This window comes from Rhinatrema bivittatum, chromosome 2, assembly GCF_901001135.1.
Source record: "Rhinatrema bivittatum chromosome 2, aRhiBiv1.1, whole genome shotgun sequence".
NCBI lineage: Eukaryota > Metazoa > Chordata > Amphibia > Gymnophiona > Rhinatrematidae > Rhinatrema > Rhinatrema bivittatum.
In genome coordinates, this window is record NC_042616.1 from 407,419,991 (window position 1) to 407,439,173 (window position 19,183).

Below are 19,183 nucleotides of genomic sequence, written 5' to 3' on the forward strand. Positions count from 1 at the left end.
TGCCCAGCAAGCCTTCACACTCTTTTTTTCTTTCTCCTCTCTCATACTTATCTGTTACTCTTGGCCCTTAGTAACCTTTTGGTTCTGTATCCCTTCCATCCCCGCCATAATGCAGAGAGCAGTGTTGGAGCTTCCTCTAAGTGAATATCTAGCTTAATTAGTTAGGGATAGTATCTAGCTTAAAACAGCTAGCACCAGCCCTGGGCAAAACGGAGCGGTCAGGGCTGAGCTGTTTTCCTGCCTATGATGTGGATGAGAAGAACAGAGACCCCCAGGGGGAGACTGGTGGCACATCTGGGAATTGTGCAAGCATCAGGAATTGCTGGATAACCTGAGTTTATGAAAATAATAAAACACAAGAATACGGTCTAACTGCTGGTACAGGTAAGATATCAAAGTCCTTCCAGAGCAACTTCAGCTGAAAAAGGAAAACAAGACCATGCCAGGAGAAAGGGGCTGGAGGAGTAACCAGAAAAGCTGTTTCTGCTGCCTTAGGGTGGTGGAAAAGAGATCTCTGCCAGGCAGGAGACTAATCTACCCCAGCGACAGTGTGCGAGAGATGACCAACCGATTGCAGGAGACTAGGCAGGTCTGGAGAGGTTTAAAAAATGTATTAGTGGGGTGGAACAAGTTAATTAGGGAATGGTTATTTACCCTTGCAGACAGTACTAGGACTAGGGGACACTTCATGAAACTTACTGGTAGCAGATTTAAAACAAATTTAAGATTATTTTTTTTCCAGCCAACACACAATTAAGCTGTGGAATTTGTTGCTGGAGGATGTGGTCAAGGTAATAATGTAGCAGAGTTTGAAAGTGGTTTGGATGAGTTTCAGGAGGAGAGGTCCATTAACAGCTCTTAGCTCGGCAGATGTGGGCTTCACCACCTCTTATATTTGGAAAGGAGCAAACAGAGCCAAATGACTTATGTTGGCTCTGTCGGAGACAGGATTCTGGGCTCCACTGGCCATTGGTCTAACCTAGCACGGCACCTCTTATTTCCGAGGAGGGTCTGGGAGGAGCCAATAAGAAGTGTGGGCTTACGTTTATTAATGTGTCTCCTCCCTGTAGTGGATGTGACTCTGGACCCTAACACTGCTCAAACTGAGGATGGGAAGATGTCAGATACGGAGGTACAAGACAGAACCTGCCCAACACTCCCCAAAGATTTGATTATTGTGTCTCTGTGGTGGGGCGTGAGGGCTTCACCTCGGGGAGACATTACTGGGAGGTGGAGGTGGGAGACAAGAATGACTGGGATTTGGGGGTTTGTAAAGATTCTGTGAGGAGGAAGGGGAAGATCTCACTAGCACCTTGGAATGGATACTGGGCAGTATGGCTAAGGGTTGGAGACAACTAGAGGGCCATGGGGAGCCAATGAGACTTGTTTTATGCAGCCTGTGCATGAATGAGCCAATCAGAATCTTTCTTTTATGCATTCACTCAGCAGAGCTATGAGACCAATAGGATGGAGTACAGATCTCTTTTCCGATAAGAGTATTGTTTTCTGCAAGCCTGTCAGTGAATGATAGCCAATAGCAGAGCTTTTCTTAATGATCATGAGTGAGGAAGCATTGAATGAGGATTAGAGGTGGATGTAGGAGGAGCCAATGAGAAATGTGTGCTCATGTTTATTAATGTGTCTCCTCCCTATAGTGGATGTGACTCTGGATCCTGAGACTGCTCATCCTTACCTCGTCCTGTCTGAGGATAGGAAAAGCGTCAGAGTTGGATACACAAGCCTGAACCTGCCTTACTCTCCCCAGAGATTTGATCTTGAACCCTGTGTGCTGGGGCATGAGGACTTCACCTCAGGGAGACATTATTGGGAGGTGGAGGTGGGAAACAAGACTGAGTGGGATTTGGGGGTTTGTAAAGATTCTGTGAACAGGAAGGTACGGATCACACTAACACCTTGGAATGGATACTGGGCAGTGTGCCGGAGGAAGGGAGATAAATACTGGGCCTGCACCTCCTCCTGGTCCCGGCTCTCCCTGAGAGTGAGACCCCAGGCAGTGGGGATCCTCCTGGACTATCAGGCAGGAAAGGTCTCATTTTACGATGCAGATGAGAAATCTCATCTCTTCACCTTCACCCACACCTTCACTGAGAAACTCCGGCCCTATTTCTATACGGGTTTCAAAGCAGAAGGTAAAAATGCCGGAGCTCTGAGTATCCGCCCCGTGCCAACCTGGGAATGAGAAAGCCGGGCTCCGGTTGTTATATTGCAGCTATGAATTGATTTTCAGACATGTTCTACAAAGTGAAAAGAATGCCTTAGATGTACACCTTGTCTGTCCATGTGTCTGTCTGTAACCTAGAACAGTTGCCTAAACGAGACATCCCAGGGACAGCTGAATGCCTTTCTGGTTAAGGGAGGCCAATCTACTTTTGACCCTGCTGTCAATGTCATAATTTATGTCTACAGTTAACGTCATTCTTTCTTATAAATACGCTTTGTATAAATCATAGATTAGAATTATTCATTCCCAGACCTACCAACAAAATACTTGATGCTAGAAAACTGCTAGGGTCTTTTTTCTGCCTGAGGGCAGGGTTGGGCTAGGGCCTGAATGGCCCACCCTGTTCCATCACCTATGTAGTGTCGCCAACACCTACGTGAAGAAAGTCATTAGATTCATGGAATAGACTTAGTTTTTGGGTACTTGCCAGGTTCCTATGACCTGGATTGGCCACTGTTGGAAACAGGATGCTGGGCTTGATGGACCCTTGGTCTGACCCAGTATGGCATTTTCTTATGTTCTTATGTTCTTATGTTCACTGTGAAAAATGTCCAGATTGGGTGAAAAGTAGCTAAAACTATATTGTTACACAGAGGTGTCAGCATCACTGGTGAGCCTAAGCTTGGTGGGGAAAGTGTGTGTGTGTGTGTGGGGGGGGGGGGGGGGGGGGGGAGGGGGTCACATACACAGGCACTCCCTTGCTGTCTCAGAAAATGACACACACATTCTCTCATTCTCTGTCACACACACTGTTCTGTCCCCAGCAGTGGGTACATGTTGGCATCTGTATATACATTGCAGTTTAAGGTGTCTAGTGCAGTCCTTACTTTGTAACACATGATAAAAGCCTGTGACCCTTGCCTTTAAGGGGAACTTTGCCCTTAAGAGAAGTTCCCTCCCCCTTTGCCTTCTCTCTCTGGGAAGAGCTTGTATGCCCTCTCAATCTAACTTGTCTTCTTAAGTGCCTTATTGGCTCAAGGGACTGCCCTTCTTGCCCCCCCCCCCCCCCATGTCACATGGATCCTAGTCTCATTACCATTGGATCTTGCCCTCTAGCCCCAGCTTGTGGGGACATTTCCTGTAATCACTCTCCAAGACTGTTAGTCAGTCTCAGCCATGCTGCTTCAAAGCTAGAAGTGCCTGCAACCTCTGTAATACAATTAGCTTTTTTACATTTCTTCTTACCGCTTTAATTCTAAAGATTAATAAGCTTCAGAACCCTTTGTCTTCTCACCCTGAATCTCAAGAAACTCCATTCTCCTCCCTCCTACCTACTCCAGCTACAGGATCTCTGCCTGGGGCTACATGTTTGGATTGCGACAATTGTAAATAATGGAAAATTATCTGTACAATAAATAATTTCTGTTAGCGCTCACCGCGCCAGGAGGGTGGAATGAGCAATCTGGTGTTGATCAGCTCTTCCTGAGGGGAGGAGCTAGCAATCGGATAGGGTTGGCTCCTGTAGGAGGAGGAGAGAGCAATCTCTTAGTGTACTGTTCCCCCAGAGGGAAGTAGTTAGCACTCTGTTATGCTTTGTTCCTGTAGAAGGAGGAGCCAGCAACCTATATGATCCACATTGGGAGTTAGCTATCTGCTATGGATCAGCCTTCATAGAGAGAGGAGTAATGGTCTGATGTGGGTTGGCTCCCACAGAGTGGCAAATGATACTACCGCTCTATTAGTGTAAGGAGTAACACTTAGTAGAAATAGTGAATCCCTGGGCTGATGGCAGATGACAGTGCCCTCAAGTGAAGATCCTGAGAGGGACCACTGGCTAGGCTGGAGTATTGAGACAAACACAGATAATTCTTTTATTAGACTGGAAATAGAGCCACCAGAGGTGGCAGTAGTGTACTAATGTGCCCAGCAGGGCTGAAGTCCTTCAGATACTGGAAATACAATCTCTGAGTTGCTGAGCTGTAAGGAGAGACTATAGGTAGTGAGTAGACAGGATATGCTGGACATAACCAGTGGTAGATGATACACTCACAATAGTGGAAATCTGTAATGTCTTCTTATGCAATAGAGAGTCTTCAGTATTCAGGAACAGGAGCCGCAGGCAAGTATTGGTTCCTATAGGCAGTCTGTATAGGCATCCCATACACATCCCATTGTGTATGGGATGGCTTCTGGAATAGGAGAGAGGCTAGGAGAGATTTAGGAACATAGGCCCTCGTGGAGCGAGTGCCAGTTCCTATCTGTAATAGGAATCCATAAGATATAAGTAAGCGATATCTTCTGAGGAAGAAGAGAGTCTGAAAAAGGGTGTTAGGAACATAGGCCCTCGTGAAACAAGTACCAGTCCAGTCTGCAATCTGCAATGGTAACTCACGATCTCCATACCTGCGATAACGTCTTAGACTGAAGGGAGTCTTAGAGATTAAGAGCATGGGCTCTCGTGGAGCGAGTACCAGTCCCTGTCTGTAATAGGACTCACTGTGTTCATGTCTGCGATTGCCTCCAGGCATTAGGAGTCTTCTGAGTATTCGGGAACATAGGCCCTCGAGGAGCGAGTACCGGATCCCGTCAGCAATCTGAAATCAAGAAGAGAGAGACCAGGGCCCCCAAGGAGCGGGTACCCCTAGGTGAGTTGGTAGAGGCACAGCAGCGGAGAAAGGGTTCCCCGAGAGTTGCAAGGAAGGGGTTCCTACCCTTGCCCTTGCTCACTCGATTTAAAGTAGCAATCAAAAGACCTTTTATGTTGGAAGCGAATGACGTCACTACGGGGAGATGACCCGAGGTTCGCGTCCTTGCCGGTACAAAGGCTGGAGCGCACGCGCAAGTGCCCTTACGTCATCAGGAACAAGGTGGATCCGTGGCGTCACGCCAGCCTAGGGATTCCAGGAAGAAGAGGTGAGGAGAAGCCGCAGCAGCATCTGTCCGTCTGACCCGAAGGGAGTCGCCACAAGGTACAGAGGGTAGAGTGAGGGTGAGAATAGGCTTGAATGCAACAATTTCAAACAAAAAATCTTGCCTGAAGACTGATTGGGAAGGAAAGTTAGCAATCTGGAAGAGGGAACCCCAGGTGTTTCTTACTGAGCCAGCACAGTAAAAAAGCTAATTAGATAACAGCAAGTAAAAAGCTGTATCATACAGAAAGTTGCAGAAAAGCTCGCCAGTGGTTTGAAAGTAAAAGCTCAAATCATACAGAAGATAATAGCAAGTGAGAAACCAGCAAGTAGAAACTCAGTAAAATTCATTTGTACAGTCTGTGAAACTTGATGGAACTGAAAACATTTAAAAGAACTGTATGCAGTACAATGAAACAGCAATTTCAACACAGCGGTGCTACAGAAAGGCTTGCATTGAATGGAAATCATTAAAGACTGCCTTGCATTTGAATGAACCTCTCATGCCCTCAGTGTGGGAAAAACCAAGCATAAGAAACCCTAGATTGTAAAGATTTACACTTCAGAACTAACTTTGAGTCTGCAAGGCATTTAAGAAGCGAAAGCAGATTTAAAAGTCAGCCTATACTGTAAGCAAAGGATACTAGGAGCAGTAAAGAAGCATTTGGCTTTGTGTAACTTGAGCTCGTGGCGGGAAAAATTTCAGGCTGGGAACAAAAGGCTTAATGACAGTACTTAAGCCTATTCAAATTTCCCTCTACCACTGCTACAGGCAGAGAGCAATCAGTTGTCATAGTAACCGGAGCTCTGCCGACTTTACTGACTGAGCAGCAAAAAACTAACAATAAGAACTGAATAAGTTTGAAGATTTCATTAAGAATTATTAAAGGATTCTGAAGCAAAACGCTGGTGAGTATGTGGAATTGAACTGAATAAAAAAAAAAAAAGACTGAATTCAACTGAGTACACATCACTTGGGAGGACGAGATTGAAAGGACAGAATGAAAGCTGCTCTGCTCCTCCCCCATCCCTTTGTTACACACCTTGCCGCCAAAAGGCAGAAGCCCTCCCCTCTCCACTACGCTTCAGCAGGCAGGAAGTGGAAAGCAATCAGTTGTCATAGATACCAGATTCCCGCCCACACCAAGGCCAGGGAACAGAGAGTCCGAGGCAACAAAGTGTTAATTAGCCTGGTCCTGTTTCTGAAGCTGTTCAAAGTTTATTCCCTTTAACTCAGTAGCTGAAATAAAAAGTGTTTGCTACCCACATGGCCGAAGTAGCTTCAAAGCAAAACACTTCAAACCAGCTTGAACACTTGAAACACTTGAAACCATGGAACCAGGAAATGACTCAGAGCAAGGAAGGGAGAACCTCGAAGGGAGAAATGAAGGCAGTAAATCAAAAAGACTACGCACACACGCCATCAGAGAAAGGTGTGGAGATGTATGAGAAAAACAAACAAGGGCATGACCACAATATAGAAAGGGAGTGGCATAGGATTAAGCAGGCCAGAGAGAAGGTCACAGAAAGACCCACCAACCTCAAGTACCATGTAGAGCAGGTGAGGCTTCATTTCAAAACCTACCAGCTCATTACAGAGGAATATGTTGAGTTCTTAACACGAACCAACACTACAGAGAGCCTCGAAGAAAGAGGCCGGCAACAGAATTTGTACCAAATATGCCAGGAAATGGTAATGGACACCATTAACAGTGCAGAAATAGATTACCCAATGAGCGAGACAGGCTCTCAGCACTCTCACGCCTCTAAGGGTACATCAAGGTCCGCAAAGTCACACGGGTCAAGGCACTCGAGCCGCTCTCAACTCAGCTCTATCATTCTCCAAAAGAGAGCAGAGTCCCAAGCAGCTATAGCACGCATACAGTACGATGAAGAAGAAGCAGCCCTTAAAAGAGAAGGGCTCCGAATAGAGGAACAACAGAAGGCGGCTGCTGCCACAGCTATGGCCACAGCTGCCGTTACAGCTGCTGCTGAAGAGAGCCAAAAGGCTGAACGAGAGATCACCCTGGATTTGTTGTGGCAGAAAAGAGAAGCAGCGATCCTTGAAGCCCAAATCAAAGTATTTGGTGTGGCCCAGAACCACGGCGATGAGGGGGACCCACTCAGCTTCATGGCCCAGCAGGACACGGCCCAGCAAATGCTGAACTATGTCATGGCTCACCCTCTAACTCACGCCAGCGTCAAAACGCCACCTCCCCCAAAGCAACCCTTGCACCAGGAGGGAGCACGCCTCCCCTCACAGATAGCTGCCTTGAACAAAGGAATCAGACCTGAACCGCAAATTGCCATGAATACCAAACTCCATGGCAGCGATCCATCAGCTCTAAATCGCACTGACGCATGGCAGTTAACTTATGCACTAGGCACACGCCCCAAAACAGACACTCTCATGCAACCATGGATCCCAATGTCCCGTGGGCATCAGGAACGAGAGAAAACTGGGCAGCCACACTCAGGAGGGGCCTCAGCTGAACACCCCGAGCCTAAACAGGAGACAGTTGACCAACTACAACCCGAGCCAATGCACAACAGGAGTGATGTGCATAGTCAAACACAGGACATCCGCCCAGCAAGGCCTGCCACCTTTCAGGATGAGTCTTCAGAAAGAGAAGACTTAGCAAGGTACATGACTCACCGGGAATTCATAACTGCAGGGCTCTACGAGTTCAACGACCACCCTAAGAGTTACAGGGCATGGAAATCTGACTTCCAAGATGCTGTGAAGAATATGAGATTGACCCCGCAGGAAGAGATGAACTTTATGATGAAATGGTTGGGACGTGAATCGGTCGAACACGTGAGAAGATTAAAAATCATCCACCCAGAGGATCCTCCTACAGCGCTAAAAGAGGTGTGGGAGAGACTTGAGCGATATTATGGGGACCCAGTCGCCATAGAGAATGCGTGGTTCAAGGAAATGGAAAACTTTCCAGAAATATTCAGAAAGGATAACCAAAAGTTACAAGAACTGGAAGATCTCCTCCAAGAGTTGGAGACAGTGAAGGCTAAACTAATTTATCCAGGTCTCAACCTTTTGGACACATCACGAGGCATGAACTCCATCATAAATAAACTGCCAAGTGATATACAAGATAAATGGGCATCTCATGGTGCACAGTACAAAGAAGACAACAAAGAGTACCCATCTTTCCATGTCTTCGCAAATTTCATATGAGACTTAGCAAGGTGCAGGAACGACCCTAGCTTCTCATACAGCACACATGAGATTCACAGAATCAGCCACCGAGTGGGCGAAAGGCCAACCAAGGAGCATGGAGGCAGCAGGAAGCCCATTTCTGTACACAAAACAGAAGTGTCGCCTGCAGCATCTACATCAGACCAACTTCCCAATATGGATAGGGCAGAAGATCCAAATCGGCAGTGCCCAATAGACAAAAAACCTCACCCACTCAGAAAGTGCCGAGAATTCAAAGGGAAACCTTTGAAGGAGCGCAACGAACTGTTGAAAAAGTAAAGAATTAAAGGAATGTGAAATAGCCATTAAGTGTTCAGAATGTGGGAGTGACCAACACGATAGTGTCCTGCACCCTGATGGAACAAGATTTCACCCTTCGGGAACCTTACAGCCCAGCCCAGACCATGGTGGGGAGGAGAAGGACGAGCAAACGTCAGAACCTGAAGTGATCCCCAAATATACTGTGGTGATTTGAGCCAGAGGTGAGTCTCTGTGCTGTAAAACTTTGGGTGTTTTCCTTAAGGTGTGAAGGTTATGCCTATTTCAGCCCAGAACAAAACGAATCGGAGAGGAAGGCGAACTAGCAGCCCCCCCACAAAACAATGAACACCAAGTGATGCGACCCTGCATCCCACAGGGTACGCAATGGAGGACTGAAGCAAAGTCACAGGTGGTATGCGTGACTAGCTGCAAGGATGCCGGAGCTCATGAGCCTTGAGCAGGAGAAGTGGGAAAGGGGAGGGAAATCGCCTCACTGCTTAGATGTTGGTGTGAAGGTTATGCCTATTTCAGCCCAGAACAAAACGAATCGGGGAGAAAGGCGAATTAGCCGCCCCCCCCCCCCCCCCCCAAAACAATGAACACCAACTGATGCAATCCTGCATCCCACAGGGTACGCAAAGGAGGACTGAAGCAAAGTCACAGGTGGTATGCGTGACTAGCTGCAAGGATGCCAGAGCTCATGAGCCTTGAGCAGGAGAAGTGGGAAAGGGGAGGGAAATCGCCTCACTGCTTAGATGTTGGTGTGAAGGTTATGTTGCAGGAAGTAAAAGGAAACTACATTTCCCAGATGCCCTGGTAGACAGCCCCAGGAAGGGTTGGGGGCAGGGAAACAAAGAGGCGGTGGAAGGCGAGGAGGTTGGAGAGGCTGAGGCAGAAGGAGAACAGTGCCCAGGCACACCTTTATTCTAAAACTAAGTCAGCTCTAAGAAATCTCTTTCCTTTTTCACTTCTGGGCAGCAGTTTGTTGAATAAGAGTTTCTAGCACTGTTATGGGTTAATTAGAGCGCCTAGGTCTCTTACTGAAGGAGCAAAGGTAGAATGTTTTATTTAAATATTGAGAGCACTTATTTTGGTGGTTGGGTGGTGGGTTGGGAACCAAGTAAGAATCGTTAGGAAGAAAAGGAAATGTTTTGGGGAATTAACAGCACCATGGCAGAGCTAGTAGCTGGGAAAAAAGGGTTGTTGTAATAAACTATGGCAGCTGTGGAGAATTGTAATTAGGGCCATGTAGCTAGCCTAGGGAGTCTCTCTCTTTTAATGGGGTTTTTCAGTACTGCTTTATAGTTGGGAGAATTAGGAGTTACGGTTGCATTAAACCAGCTGTGCCTGCAGCTATGTTGAAGGAAAGCCTAGTAGAGCACAGGGAAGGAGCTGGTTGTTTTATGTTAACAAATCCTTGGTTTAAAAGGGGGGAGGAAAACCCAAGGTCACATTGATTGGGGGAAATGTATTTCAGGCAATACTTATATGTTGTGTGTGACATCTCTTCTGTGAAGTTGGTTTCAATAAACTTCAGAGCCCTATATGAAGCTACTGCCTGGGTGTAATATCTTATTTTAAGTTATGGCAAATGGGTGCTATGCCGGGAAGGTGACTCCGAACTCCAGTAGGGAATGAGTACAGATCAGTCTCAATTCCCTAGCTTTATGAGGGCCTTCCTATCGGGTCGATACAGTAAGGCCGCGTTAGAAAGAGTGCGGCAGTGCCGGGCGCACCCTCGTTTGCCGCATACACAGTTCTGATCACATACTGCTCGATACTCTATTTAAATTGCTTGCAAATGCAAGCCGCGTCTGCGAAGCGTTAGGCCCGCGCAACCCATTTTACTGTATAGGCGCTTAATACAGCGCCTATACACAGGGCCGGTGCAAGGGTATTAGGCGCCCTAGGCGAAACGTCAGCTATGCCGCTCCACCCACAATTAACTTACATTGTGCATTAATGAAAATAACGAAGTCTGTATTTATAACAGAACACTTATTTGACATTTTTATGCCATGTAAACCATTGAGATGATTTGTCTTATCGACGGTATAGAAACTTTTATAAATAAATAAATAAAAATAAATAAACATAAACATAAACCAAAGCTATACTTGTTGCTCAAACAAAAAAAGCAGACACATCACATAATATTAAATAATTAAAATGGCAGTCAATCAAGAAAAATAAACTTAAAAAGCCATCTTTACTTACCCCCTCCAGCAGCTCTCCTACTCCTCTTCCATGCAGGCTGTAGTACACACCAGAAGCAGCAGTAGTGGCTAAGCTCTATACTCATGGTCCTCTTCCTTAAGGCCCATGTCTCTCACACACACACACCATACCAGTCATGCCCCCATGACCAGTTTCTGTCTCTCACACACCAATCATCTCCCAAACAGTCTTTGACACACACACCAGTCACCTTCCTGAACAGTTTCTCTCATGCCATACACACACACACACAGGCTTCCCACTCCCGTGTTCTACTTACATATATGGGCTTCTCACTCTCATAATCACTTTCTCTTTCTCACACACACTCACCAGTCTCTCACTCTCATGCTTGTTCTCTCCACATGCACAGGCTTCTCATTCCCATAATCACTTTCTTTCTCTCACACACATACACAAACACACACACCAGTCACCTGATCTCTCTCATGCATACACACATACAGGCTTCCCACTCCCATGTTCTCTTTCAGATATACAGGCTTCTCACTCCCATGCTGTATCTCACACACTCCCAGCTTTCTCACTCCCATGCTCACTCTTCACATGCACAGGCTTCTCATTCCCATAATCACTTTCTTTCTCTCTCTCACATACACACAAACACACACCAGTCACCTGTTCTGTCTTACATATACAGGCTTCTCCCTTCCATGCTGTGTCTCACACCCACCCAGGTTCTCACTCCCATGCTCACTCTCTTCACATGCACAGACTTCTCATTCCCATAATCACTTTCTCTCTGTTACACACACACACATACACCAGTCTCTCTCTCATTTCCATGCTCGCTCTCCAGGTGCACAGGCTTCTCATTCCCTGAATCACATTCTCTCTCTCTCACATTCACATACACACCAGTCACACCGTCACCTTACCAACCAGTCTCTCTCTCATACATGCACACACACACAGGCTTCCCACTCCCATGCTCTCTCTCACATAATCAGGCTTCTCACTCCATTGCTTTCTTTCACATACACCCCCACAACACCAGGCTTCTTACTCCCATGCTTTCTCACATACCCAGAGTTCTCACTTCCATGCTTTTTCTCTCTTTCACACACACACACACACACACACACACACACAGTCACATCCCTGACTGTCTCACACTCTCACACATCAGTCATCTCCTTGAGCAGTCACTTTCATTGTCTCTCACATATACATATATATCAGCTCTCTGACCAGTTTCTCTCAATCACACACACATGCTCTCGATCAAATACATTCTCTCAATCACACACAGGCAGGCTGGCTGCTTCTCTCTCTCACTTCCTCTCCCCCCCCCCCCCCAGCACAAATGGTAGCTGCACCACCTCCTCCTCCAGCCCCCGCAGGCCAAGAAAGAAGAATCCCATCAGCCGCGGGAGGCTCGTGCTGCTGACTCCTTTCCCGATTAGCGGCTGCTTCAATTGCTCGGGGCCGATGCTGCTGTCGCCGCTATTTTTTTCATGTGGCACGGCTCTTTCTCCTTCCCGCGCATCACTTCCTGTTCCAGGTCAGGGGGGGGGGGGGGGGGCGGGAGGAAGAAAAGGGCAGCCGCGGATGCCACAGCTTTTTGTTTTTTTTTTACACCGCTGCCGTTCCCGCTGGGCTTGAACGTGCTGATAGCCCGGCGGCAACGGCAGCAGGGAAGAAAGAGCAGCGGGAGAGACCGGGAGCACGCGAACCGCTGGGGGAGGTCAGATGGGTCTTTTGGGGCGGGCTGCCGGCAGCGGCTCTTTTATTTTTATCAGGGGGGGGGGGGGCGGTGGCGTAATGCAGCTCTTTTCATTTTACCGGGGCAGCGGCTGAGCGCGGCTCTCTTAATTTTACCGGGGCAGTGCCGCCCCCGGGAAGCTGGCGCCCTAGGCGACCGCCTAGTTCGCCTAGTGCTTCCGCCGGCCCTGCCTATACAGTATCCTGGGTGCGCTGGTACCTGTCATTTCAAATGTCATTTCAAATGACATTTGAAATGACAGGCACCAGGAAGTGAATCCCAACTTTAACCCATGAAAACCTAAAAACCGAAAATCCCCTCCAACCGAAGCGGCTCGACATGTGCCAACTTATCTTTTGTTGCTTTTCAGCCCCTTCCCTTCTTGCCGCCCTCCAGAGGGAGCAGCCGGCGGCGAAAGCGGCTCGCAGCGGTCCCTCCCGCGCAGGTCCCGGTTCTCCTGGCTCGGCAACAGCAACAGCAGTACAATGGCCACCAATTTAAGCAACTTGTCCAGTCTGGCACAAGTTTCCATATCCATTCCCCTTGTATTCACATTCTCCACCTGCAGCCACAGCTAGGGCTCCATCCACCCCAATCCTTCCTTCTTTCCTGGCTCAGCCAAATTGTGAAGCGGCTTGCAGCGTTCCCCCCCCCCCCCCCCTGCGCAGGTCCCGGTTCTCCTGGCTCGGCGTGAGGTGAGAGTCCACTGTTCTGTGCCCTCTCCGGCACGAGCGGAGCGAAGCGTTCTTTCATTGGCCGGAGTGCCCGTCGATGTGGGTGCTCCGGCCAATGAAAGCACATAGACGCACACCGTGATGTCACGCACGCCCGTCTATGTGCTTTCATTGGCTGGAGCGCCCAAATCGACGGGCGCTCCGGCTAATGAAAGCACATAGACGGGCGTGCTTTCATTGGCTGGAGCGCCCGTCGATTTGGGCGCTCCAGCCAATGAAAGCACATAGACGGGCGCGCATGACGTCACGGCGTGCATCACGTGCGCCCATCTATGTGCTTTCATTAGCCGGAGCGCCTGTCGATTTGGGCGCTTCAGCCAATGAAAGCACATAGACGGGCGCGCGTGACGTCACGGCATGTGTCACGCGCGCCCGTCTATGTGCTTTCATTGGCTAGAGCACCCAAATCGACGGGCGCTCAGGTCAATGAAAGAACACTTCGCTCCGCTCGTGCCGGAGAGGGCACAGAACAGTGGGCTCTCACCTCACGCCGAGCCAGGAGAACCGGGACCTGCGCGGGGGGGAACGCTGCAAGCCGCTTTACAATTTGGCCGAGCCAGGAAGGAAGGAAGGATTGGAGTGGATGGAGCCCTAGCTGTGGCTGCAGGTGGAGAATGTGAATACAAGGGGGAATGGATATGGAAACTTGTGCCAGACTGGACAAGTTGCTTTAATTGGTGGCCATTGTACTGCTGTTGCTGTTGCCGAGCCAGGAGAACCAGGACCTGCGCGGGGGGGGGGGGGACGACCACTGTGAGCCGCTTTCACCGCCGGCTGCCCCCTCCGGAGGACGGCAGAGAAGGGAAGGAGATGAAAGCAACAAAAGGTAAGAAAGCAACAAAAAGTAATGTCGAGTCACTTCGGGAGGAGGGGAAGAGGGGATTTTAGGTTTTTAGAGGTTTCCTTTTGGGGGAAAGTTTGCCGTCTACCATTACCCTGCCTCTAACGCAGGGGTAAGGATAGGCGATAAGTTAGCAGGTTAAATGCGGGGCAAAATGGCAGGGTAAAATAGCGATAGTCGGGGTGCGCATTACTGTATGGGAGGGAATAGCTAATTCGATCGTTTACATCTCATATACATGCCGCGTGCGGAAGGGGTTACCCAGTGATTTAAAGAGGCGGTAAGAATGGGTTAAAGGGGATAGTGTATCGCGGGTTGGACTAACGCGGCCGAAAAGTGAGTAGAAAGTGGGTTAGGAGCAGGGTAACTGGGGCCCCTCTTTACTGTATTGAGCTGCATATAAGTAACTTTAACCAATAGCTTCCTTGCCTAAAGGTTACACTGTCAGCATTACTCGCAGGAGAAACTTCAGTGTTGACTTGGCTACAAAGGAATCTGCTGCAGCAGTCCTTGAGAGGAAGCCTCCAAGCCTGAAGTCACCCCAAGGACCTGCCACTAGGGGTGCCACACCCACCACAATACACAAGTGTATGGGAGAAACAGCGACAGGAAATCCTGCACAAAAATATGCTTGGCCAGAGTGTATCCCGAAGAGTCACCTGAGAAGGCAGTCAAAATGTATGTCATCATAGATGAGCAGAGCAACAGATCCCTGGCAAGGCCGGAATTCTTCGTCTTGTTTGGTATCCTTCACCACCACTCTCTGTACAACCTCCAAACTTGCTCAGGGGTCACCCGAGTGACAGGGAGGAGAGCAGGCGGATATGTGATAGAGGCGATAGATGGCAGCAACAAGTCAAACTTGCTCATGCTCGTCGAGTGCAACCAGATGCCTGATAACAGAGATGAAATTCCCACACCAGAAGCCACTCGGTACCATTTTCATCTAAAGTCCATAATGCACCAGCTCCCACCAATAGACCCGGAAGCAGAAATCCTGCTGCTATTGGGCAGAGACGCACCAGCATTGACCAAGGTCTTGGAGATACGTGATGGCCCAACAGCCGGTCCCTACTCTTACTGACTCGCCTTGGAATGGATGATAGTCAGCGAAGTTGGCTTGAATCGAACAGGGAGACCAAGCGTTCAGGCATACGCCACGAATGTCTCAGAGGATATAAATCCTATCCTATTTAAACCATGTCCTAATCACCTAAGCACCAAGAAGATCCTAAGCTGCGAAGAACAGAATCTCATTTCAGCTACCAGTCGGATCGTCGTCCCCCCCCCCCCCCCCCATTAGATGCAGAGGAACATCTAGGGGACCCAGTGCTTCAAGTCGCCAAGGATGATGACAAACCTACCCTTTCGGTAGAGAATAATAGTCCATTGCCTGCAGTGGCCACGCCCAGGCTCAGAAGGACAGCCCAAGAAGGAGCTAAAGAGTACAATGCAGATGCCAGACGCCTCGTGGAAAAGGACTTCTACATAGATGATGAGCTAAGGTCCTTACCCAATGCAGAGGAAGCAATACTGGCAAGCGCCAGTCTAAGGCTCCACGAAATAGCCTCCGACAGTCCTGAAGTAACAAAGGCAACTTCTTCAGAGGATTATGCTAAAGATTCAGAGAACTCGGACCTGAGAGTGGACACACCTCCTCTCCAATGAAGCCTTGAGTTGAATTGGGATCCAAAGAGAGACATCTTCATATCCCAAGTCTTGACCCAAGGTAAACCGCACACTCACCGAGGCATCCCGTCCACAGTCAACAGCCTGCACGATCCACTGGGGTTTGTGACTCCAGCCATGATACAAGGAAGAGCCTTGTTAAGAGAGCTTTCATCAAGTGCTACCGAGTGGGATACCCTACTACCTCAAGCAAGGAAGCCAGAATGGGAAAAATGGAAGAGCCCCCTAAAAGCGCTGGAACAGTTCCACATACTACGCACCCATGTTCCAACACCACTCAATACAGCCAGACGCAAGGAGATCTGCATCTTCTCAGACACATCTGTGAAGGCCGTAACTGCGGTAGCCTTTTTGAGAGTGACAGACACAGAAGGAACAGTGTGTGTAGACTTCATCTTCGGCAAAGCCAAGCTAGCACCACAGCCTAACCACACCATACCACTTCTAGAATTGTGTGGAGAGGCGCTAGCAGTGGAAACAGTGGAGTTAACGACAGCCGAAACGGACATTCGAATTTATGCCGTCCATCTTCACATGGACAGCAAAGTAGTACTGAGCTACATCTACAACCAGACAAGAAGGTTCCATGTATATGCTCAACTCTGGGGTTCAGCCACCCAGACCCGCTCCGACTGTGGAACCGACTTTGTAGGAACCCGTAAAGAGTTGAACACTGCATCTGTCATGACTTCAATGCAAAAGACTATGAACATTCCTGCGCCATGTGGAAATTTGACTGCGGGGAGCTTTACAGGCGGCGAAGGAAACAAGTCCAACAGTTTGCCAACTCTCTCCGGATCCATCGGAAGAAAGAGTACTTACTGACTCTCCAGCATCGAAGCAAGTGGCGATCCAAGATCTTCTACAGGCCCAACAATGAGGTGGTACTCCTCATGCCGCATGAAGAAACTTGAACTTTGTGGACCCTTGCCCACACCAAAGACTCTTTCTCTCTTTGTGTTGCCTGTCTTTTGTTTCAGCTTGGTGAAATCCTGTGAAGAAGATATCGCCTATCGCCTGGACGATTGGACAGCCGAGATGATCGGGAATTCCCTTGAACGTCGAAAGATCCAGTTACAATGGACTTTGCACTGTTGCATAATGATATAAGAACTGATATAGTGGAATCTTGTGAATCCAGATGGGGAGTGTTCTGTCCCCAGCAGTGGGTACATGTTGGCATCTGTTATATATATTGCAGTTTAACTGTGTCTAGTGCAGTCCTTACTTTGTAACCCATGAAAATAGCCTGTGAGCCTTGCCTTTAAGGGGAACTTTGCCCTTAAGAGAAGTTCCCTCCCCCTTTGCCTTCTCTCTCTGGGAAGAGCTTGTATGCCCTCTCAATCTAACTTGAGTCTTCTTAAGTGCCTTATTGGCTCAAGGGACTGCACTTCATGCCCCCCCCCCCCCCCCGTGTCACATGGATCCTAGGCTCGCTACCATTGGATTTCGCCCTCTAGCCCCAGCTTGTGGGGATGTTTCCTGTAATCACTCTCCAAGACTGTTAGTCAGTCTCAGCCATGCTGCTTCAAAGCTAGAAGTGCCTGCAACCTCTGTAATACAATTAGCTTTTTTACATTTCTTCTTACCGCTTTAATTCTAAAGATTAATCAGCTTCAGAACCCTTTGTTTTCTCACCCTGAATCCCAAGAAACTCCATTCTTGTTATGCTCAGGCTTGTAAACCCTTGGCCGACAGGAGGATGGTATAACCTTTCGGAGGATCTGTAGGTTCTCTCGTCGGGTGGCGAGGCAGAGCAGAAGATGGGACAAGCTGACCCTTGGCACTGGAGACTGAAGTGGTGGTGGAGACAGAAGAAGGGATGGGAAGAGGAGATGAGTCTTCATCCCTGGAAGTCTGTGATCCCCCCCAGGAGGAGCCCATAGGGATCCAGACCACTGGGACTTAGGTGGACCTGTGAGAGGTCAGACGTTGGTGCAAGGGCTGACTGGAGCTTCACCCTGGAAGCCCGCGGTCCCCCCCGGAGGAGCCCTTAGGGACCCGGGCCGCTGGGACTTAGGTGGGCCCTTGGAGTCAATGGTCTTGAAGGAGTCCTAGGTCGAGTGCCAGAGGGTCGTCGCTCACCAGTCCGAAGTCGTGCACCAGAGAATCACCGCTTGCCAATTTGAAGTCAGGAACTAGAGAATCACCATAAGCCAATCCAAAGTCAGGAAATAGGAACACCAAGACGAAACAGGACGCAGAATCCAAGCTCAAGAACTCACCGAAGCAAGCAGACTAGACCACGTTGGAGGACGTTGCCAAGTCGAGGAATGAGCAGAGGAAGCCTTCCTTTATACTTCTCCTGCTCAGGCTGATTAGGCACAGGTGCAGCTGGTTAAAGGGATAAGGTCCCTTTAAGTCTAGGAAGGGGGCTTGGCCTCACGCCTAAAGATGGCGGCGGCCATCTTGAATTTCCTTCACGAGGAAAATGCTGGACGCTGTGAGGAAGGAGCAGGGGTGGCTCTTCCTGTGGCGATCAGCATGGGGGGCTCATGCTGGAGCGAGGGCCTAGTGTCGGGGTCCCCCCCTGGGATTCCCGCAGCGGGTCGCCATCCACGGCCGTGGAGCACAACAGTACCCCCCCTCTTTAGGGTGCCTCCCCGGAGGCCTGGGTTTAGCCGGATGGTCCTTGTGGAACTGCTCCAGCAGATTCCGGTCCAGGATGTTAGCCAAAGGCTCCCAGGAGTTCTCCTCGGGACCAAAGCCTTCCCACGCTAACAGGTACTCCCACTTCTTTCGATGCTTCCACACATCTAAAACCTCCCGGACCTGATAGGTGAGGTCATCCTCGGAGGCAACTGGTTGAGGAGTCGGAGGCGTGCTGGAAGGCCATGACAGTACTAGAGGCTTCATGAGAGAGATACATGAAAGGTGTTGTGTATCTTGAGGGACGGGGGAAGACGAAGCTGGTATGAGACTTCACCCACCTGCCAGATGATGGGAAACGGCCCGATGAATCGCAGGGCTAGACGCGCTGATGGTAGCTTCAGGCGGATGAATTGCGTGCTCAACCAAACTTTTTGGCCTGGCCGGAAAAGTGGGTAAGGCCTTCTTCGTTGGTCAGCATACCTCTTTGCCGCCTGACTGGCCTTGATCAGGGTGCATTGTGTGGATACCCACAGGCGGTGTAGTTCTTCGGCAGAGAGCTGGGCTACCGGGGATGGCACTGCGATGGGCACGGGCAGAGGTGGACGCGGCTGTTTCCCATACACTATTTGGAACGGGGAAGATCCAGTAGCCGCGGAGAGATGGGAGTTAAGAGCGAATTCGGCCCAAGGTAGCAAGCTAGCCCAGTCATCTTGCTTCTCATTAACGTAGATGCGGAGGAACTGCTTCAATGTCTGGTTGGTTCGCTCCGCGAGACCATTGGTCTGTGGGTGATAAACTGACGTATAATCTAACGT

The 19,183-nt window shown here is 49.2% G+C and overlaps 2 protein-coding genes across 2 annotated transcripts in view; both read left to right on the forward strand.

Annotated features, from left to right (window-relative positions):
- Positions 1 to 2,886, forward strand: part of LOC115084785 (butyrophilin subfamily 1 member A1-like) — a 38,643-nt gene extending 35,757 nt beyond the window's left edge. The window contains exon 9 of the mRNA XM_029590077.1: positions 1,656 to 2,886. Coding sequence (XP_029445937.1) covers positions 1,656 to 2,200 — 545 coding nt within the window. The 3' untranslated portion in view covers positions 2,201 to 2,886. The remainder of the gene's footprint in view (positions 1 to 1,655) is intronic.
- A 3,034-nt stretch (positions 2,887 to 5,920) lies between these two features.
- On the forward strand, positions 5,921 to 10,293 carry LOC115084786. Its single transcript, XM_029590079.1, has 2 exons — positions 5,921 to 9,084; positions 9,339 to 10,293. The coding sequence occupies exon 1, from the start codon at positions 6,359 to 6,361 to the stop codon at positions 8,285 to 8,287; it is 1,929 nt and encodes a 642-aa protein (XP_029445939.1). The 5' UTR covers positions 5,921 to 6,358; the 3' UTR covers positions 8,288 to 9,084; positions 9,339 to 10,293.
- The last annotated feature ends 8,890 nt before the right edge of the window (positions 10,294 to 19,183 follow it).

What these genes read in the sequence shown, in the direction of transcription:
- LOC115084786 (XM_029590079.1), top strand. Translation starts at nt 6,359, where the DNA reads ATGGCCGAAGTAGCTTCAAAGCAAAACACTTCAAACCAGCTTGAACAC.